At 36.9% G+C, this 5,982-nt stretch overlaps 1 protein-coding gene across 1 annotated transcript; it reads right to left on the bottom strand.

Moving 5' to 3' along the window:
* Nucleotides 1–2,813: 2,813 nt before the first annotated feature.
* Nucleotides 2,814–5,273, bottom strand: LOC143465450 (uncharacterized). The gene is made up of 3 exons (XM_076963750.1): nucleotides 3,634–5,273; nucleotides 3,129–3,375; nucleotides 2,814–3,025 (listed from the first exon to the last, which is right to left on the bottom strand). Exons 1-3 carry the CDS (start codon nucleotides 3,823–3,825, stop codon nucleotides 2,913–2,915), a joined length of 552 nt encoding a protein of 183 aa, XP_076819865.1. The 5' UTR covers nucleotides 3,826–5,273; the 3' UTR covers nucleotides 2,814–2,912.
* Nucleotides 5,274–5,982: the final 709 nt, after the last annotated feature.

Genomic DNA, 5,982 nt, shown 5'->3' on the forward strand with positions numbered 1-5,982 from the left:
TTCTATTGTCGTGATGTATTGTGTCAATCATTTCCTCAACTCGAAGCGACTCACTCACGACACCAGACGGTTGTTACACCGCGACGCACAGCACATGGTAAAGTGACTTTAACTTTTGTTTGCTGTGCCCACGTCATCATCGTTTTACTGCATTGTTTGCTGATTGACAAAACGCATGACGTAAGCTTGTGATGATGGTTACTGCTGTGGTTTGTGTTTAGCCGAATGACCGTTGCTTAAAGCGCTGAGGTGTCTCTGGCCGCTAATTTTCTTTTGTTCCGTTGGTTGAGCTTGCAGGAGCTGGTGCGGATGATCGCTTTCATGTCGCCTTTTTGTCACAGGCTGAAGGTTTTTTTCACAGCAACAAGATATGATTGATAAATTGGTATCTCAAAGACTACGTAGTGTGAGTTTCGACGTAATAGACCTGTCAAAAGGCGTAAACCCGAGATGTAAGACATCTCTTCACTTCCCTCAAACAAACGCTTTTATGATTTCCCAAAGTTTTAGTATAAGCACGTTAGAAGAAACTTAAGAAGTGCACACATGAAACATTAAAAGTTACCAATAAAACTATAGTTATAGTTAAAAAATATCATAACTAACGGTTATACTAGATTACAACTACAGTTGCAATATGATAAGATAACAACGCATTAATAATAAGTTAAGCGCTGCCCGTGTCTGCAGGTGTGTGTGGAGTGTGATGTCTCACAGATAGATCATCGATAAATAGAAACTTATTGTGGGTTGTAGTAAGAGCTTACGTAATCCGGATGTAATTGAAAGGTATCGCATCCTCAATAAGGACCGAAACATAGCAGGGCGTTTGATCATATACGAACGAAATATATCATTGATAATATTAAAATATGATTAAATCTGCTCAAGAATTACGTAAAAAGACAAAAACTAATTATGAAAATTGGAACACCGTCGGTTAATTTTTTCAATATTTTGGTTTCAAGACACATTGACGTACCATATCTAACATTTACATTGATTATTATTGCGTTGGCTACTATCAGAAGTTGCTAAGTGTCATTTCATGCGTGACCAAACTGCAAACAAGCATTTCTTGTCAAGTCGAGGTCAGGTGAAGCAACAACTTAGCTGTTTGTGAAAATTCATCTCAATCGACTCTATGCAATGTCCATTGCCTGTGCAACGAATTATTAACATACTAATAAAAACGTCGTGGTTTATATCTTGTATGTGCATATATTTGTTTTTTGAATCAATTTTCTTCTATACTTTTAGCAATATTTGTGTAATTTGTTGAAGATATCTCAATAAATCCACAAGAAACTACACTCTGAGCGTAAATAGAAACCGTGTTCTTCTTATTTATTTGTTTATTAATGCGTTGTGGACAGTTCGTGTTTAAAGCGCTGCGAACACGGCAGGGTTAATTATGACACCAGCACACGCTTTTTCCCTATGAAGTAGTTTTGCGTTGATTCATTATTGTTTTAACAGCAAGAGATAAACCAAAGTTAAAAAGAAGTTCCGCTCCAGCAATTTGGATTGTGTTGTGTTGTGTTGTAAAACGTATGCATATTGAGTTGGTTTAGTTAAGGATCTTGCCTTGTGGCGAATCCTGCTACTCCAAGCGTTGTCCCGATATAAATGTTAGTTACCATGGTCATTAGATCCAAACATGTTCTTCGTCCGCGTGTTCAGAAAAATCTTTCTTAATCAAATTTGCAAAAGACGGGGAAATACCCCAAGATACATAACCTTTAAACACAAGTAGTAAGTAAAACGTTGACTCTTGCCTTTAAAACAAGTTATGAAAAAGTTAACCGACTACTTTTTTGACAACCAGAACATAGAAGTGGTAGCCTTACCATGAAGTAGCAAAGCTGTTTCTCGTTAAAAATAATTGAAAGAATTAATCTTCCGGAACAAGTTGTTGGGCAGAATTCTTGAGACTTCGTATAATAATAATAAGATGTTCCACTTCAATCCTGGATTGTAAAAACCTAATAATGAAATTTCTATAGCTCCCTGATCCGATACGAAAAAACGTTTTAAGGCGATTAACAATCAAAGTATAAATACTGAGCAGCATGCAAGAGGTGAAGATCCAGTGAAAATTATCAAACTTCGTAGAAAATAAAAATAACATGTCAGAAATATAACATTAGAATACCATATAAAGCATTAATAATGAAATATAAACAAATAAGAAACGTTTAGGGCACTTTTAGTTTACCTACCAATGTAGCCTACTTCTACTGTACATTTACTTAACTCATTGTTGGATTGAGTAGCCTAATTAGCTATTAGTTATATTATGACTGTAAAGTACCTACTTTGTGTGCCATGGTCGAACATAAATACTGCACAATAGTTGTGATGCGTAGAAACGGCCGACTGAAACGTGTTTGTTGTTTCTAGATCGGTCCCTTGCACAGATCATAGGACTCGCCATAACCTTGTGTTTGAGTGACATCTTTTCTATAATATTTCTGATTGTTGTTTGTAAATATTTAAAGCTTGTGCTTGGCGAGGAGAACTTACTCGTATAAAGAGAATAAATGTAGGACCGGAGACATCGTTTGCTTTATCTTGAATGTCAAGATTCATGTCAACGGGGTCGTGTTTTTATTTAGCCGCCTTCGGAATGCCAAATGTCGGCGTGTTTCAAATATTTTACCGAAGAGCAATGTCAGGTTTGATTGCGGTCCATGGAAGTTATTGTTACCAATCGCTCATTATAACGCAACAAATTCAATCGATTGTGAAATTTTTTAACCCCTTGTTAGTCTAACGACGTCAAAATTGTTTATGTCGTGCTCAGGAAGCGGCAGCAGAGAGACAACCAACTTTGACGCTCGCTTTTATCGCCAAGTTTTAAATCGAACAACGACTAACACTTGAAAATTAAACCGGAGCATAGTGGTAGCTCAGTAGCTTTGCGCCCCGTCCAATAACTTGCTCAACAACAGTGGTAACTCGGAATGCTTTTCCTCCACCGATGACGTCACAGCGCTGCAAGAGAGGTCAAGTTTGCACCTGTCTGTCAAATTAATCAACAATCAAGGTCAATGAGTTGTGGCAAATACCAAGTTTGGACATGATTGGTTAAAGATTGAAAGTTGAGTATTTAGGGATGTAGATACCTTCCACGCAGCAGATCCCCATCTTCAGACAATATTTTCCTCCAGGAGGAGTCCCTTTTTGGAAGATGAGCTTCTTCATTCTAATCTCAGCTGCTTCCAACATCCCTCTCATCTCTGAGACGTCTTCATTGGACGATGATGTCACATCACACGTAATGTCTCTGTAATTGTCGTCCAGCTGACAGCACAGTTTCGTTCCATAGAAATCACATCGCTTCGATATCAGGGCACGGGGATCGTCCAAACACTGCGTGAAGAACGGGTTGAAACCGGAATTTTTGCAAATATTTTTCGTTTGATCAAATAAAATAAACCATTATAGATATTTTCCAACATAGTGTAACTTTCGATGTGTAACGCTAACTTAACATAGTGTAACGCTAACTTATATTCAAAAAATCTAAATAGGCATACAAGTTTTTTAAGTAAAATCTTCAATGAGGTAAATATTTTGCTTAAATCTACTTCAATTTGATGAGAGGTCTAACTTTAAAATTGCTTTTACCTCCGCTATCCCACGCTCCAACAGATTATTTTGAGGGGAACCGCTTTTGTCCTTTATGGAAAACATTTCCGGAAAAATTCTTTTCCCGATGTAATAGTCCTTCCCCGGACAATCCGCAATGTAGCAACCATCAGAATATAACATGAGCAGATACGCGACTAATAAAACCGCTCTTCCTTGTGTAAAGCACATTTCATCAAGACAGTCTATCTTATGTCACTGCAATTACTCAGAAAAATGATAAAGTAATAAAATACTGTGCACAAATATTCATTACCATGAGGTATTCACTCAAATTGCTTAAGATAGTTTTCGATTTTGTTCATAAACTTCAATAGATTGTTGTTGATTGTTCGCACACGATTAACGATTGAATCAATGGAGTCCCCTCTTTTCACTGCATCTGTCCTAGCAATGAATCCGTTCTAAAATCCTTATAACCATAGGCTACCGAAGGTCTAACACTGCCATCGATTTTCACAAAGATGTTTTCCGTGTTGAAACGCGCCCAAATGAGAATAAGGCATTGACATGACTTCTCTGTGGGCCGAGGTCGACATAGGAACAAGCATTCAAGCTTGTAATTGCTAAAATTACAACTGAGTTGACACCCAGCAAGGCGCGTTGCATTCGTCTTATTATTCATTCTAAAAAGCTCATTAGAAAAAGTTCATTCTAAAGCTGGGAAACGAGGAACACTCAAGAAATAAACAAAACAAGTGAACTATTTCATGGTGTTGTAAATGTTTCTGCCAGTCGTTTGTAATTATTTTTTGTATTAAAGAACACCTTGTTAATTTTGTAATTCTCTTTAACTACAGGTAGCTGCTTTGCACAAGCCACAAAGCCACAAATAAAAAATGCTGAAAATAATTAAGAAATGATTTTAGTAGCTCCACTCGGCTAACTATAGATTAAAAATTATAGCTAGTATTGTAACCAAACTTTTTCTCAGCCAGCAAACTTACCTCTTGACAGCTAGTCAATTAGCTCTTTTTGCTTTAAGAACTTTTAATAGCATTTTCTTCAATAAAAACATCCATCTTACCTCTATGAAACCCAAACGTAACTGAAATCAACACTCGCCCAGCACTTCCCAGCCGAGCGCAACATCACACGAAACAAATTCCACGCAATGAGACAATCAACGTGGGACGCTAAACACTAATTAGGCCCTCGGGGTAGCGATGCGTGACGTTACAAGAGATCGAATAAAAACATTTGTATATACAAACAAGTAAAATAAGGTAGCGCGTGAGCAAACATAAAACTTGACTTGCATGCATAAAAATGACTCAGTTTGAGTAAAAACAGAAGTTGGCCCACACATTTGACCACAATACTAAATGAACCTATATGAGTGGTGCGAAAAAAAAACAGTGTATAATGTGATGACTCTAAAACGGGTGCATAAAAATAATCCCGTGACAGTAATACATAATCACCGGTTTCGCTTATCAAGATAAACACTAATTAATTAATGGCGTATCTCCGCCTGTAGCGGGTAAATTTATTACAAACTTACCAGACAATCAAAACCCTGAAATATTGCCCTAGAAAATAATTGAGAACAGGCAGCCAGATAAATACATTTTGCTACAGTCAAGAAGCACATACGAAGGCTGACCTATACTAAGCTGCAGAACATTTGTTCCAGTGTGTGTGCTTGCAGAAATGAAAGAAATTGCCTTCTACTGCGCTTGTCTCAAACACTGGCACTTTTATGGCACGTGTTTAACCTTAAATGGATGATTCTTGTTCTTCAGTTTTAAGGTTTTCTAAAAAATTGACGCAATTAACTAAAATCTGGTGTCGAGTTGTCAACCGTTGCCAGGTGAGTGGACAGATAAAGAAGTAAATATTTCAAATACTCACGGCGGACTTTTTAATAATAGAAACCTGGGTTATCTTTCATGGCTTTCATCTGCCTGCGTAGAGTAAATAGCATTAATATTAAATTGACATTTCAATGAAAACTGTGCGCTGTCCTATGACGTAAGCTTTATTTTGTCTGTGCTGACGTGTCAGATTTCTTACGTCTAGATCGAGATGGAATCAGTTTTTTTTGGAATGGAAACGAGATGGAATTTTTCACACAAAGATAGATTTTTGTAACATTGGCCAGATACAAAGATATAAATAATAGATGGCTCTTCTTAAATTCATTCATTTAATGCGTGACAAATTTCGAAATTTATAGCTTTTCAGGGAAATGTCTGTTTCCAAGATGAACGGAAACATCAACGTTATTCTTGGGAATGTTTGAAATATCATCTTAATACTTATAACGACATTTTGAGCGTATTTTTTAGACTTATATCACATCAGCTTATATGTTTGCAGGTGTGG

The sequence above is a fragment of the Clavelina lepadiformis genome, chromosome 7 (genome assembly GCF_947623445.1).
Source record: "Clavelina lepadiformis chromosome 7, kaClaLepa1.1, whole genome shotgun sequence".
Lineage (NCBI taxonomy): Eukaryota > Metazoa > Chordata > Ascidiacea > Aplousobranchia > Clavelinidae > Clavelina > Clavelina lepadiformis.

What these genes read in the sequence shown, in the direction of transcription:
- LOC143465450 (XM_076963750.1), bottom strand. Translation starts at nt 3,825, where the DNA reads ATGTGCTTTACACAAGGAAGAGCGGTTTTATTAGTCGCGTATCTGCTC. An exon ending in TGGAGCGTGGGATAGCGGAG is followed by an intron (nt 3,376 to 3,633) that starts GTAAAAGCAATT and finishes TTCTTCACGCAG; the next exon opens with TGTTTGGACGATCCCCGTGC. An exon ending in GGGGATCTGCTGCGTGGAAG is followed by an intron (nt 3,026 to 3,128) that starts GTATCTACATCC and finishes TTAATTTGACAG; the next exon opens with ACAGGTGCAAACTTGACCTC.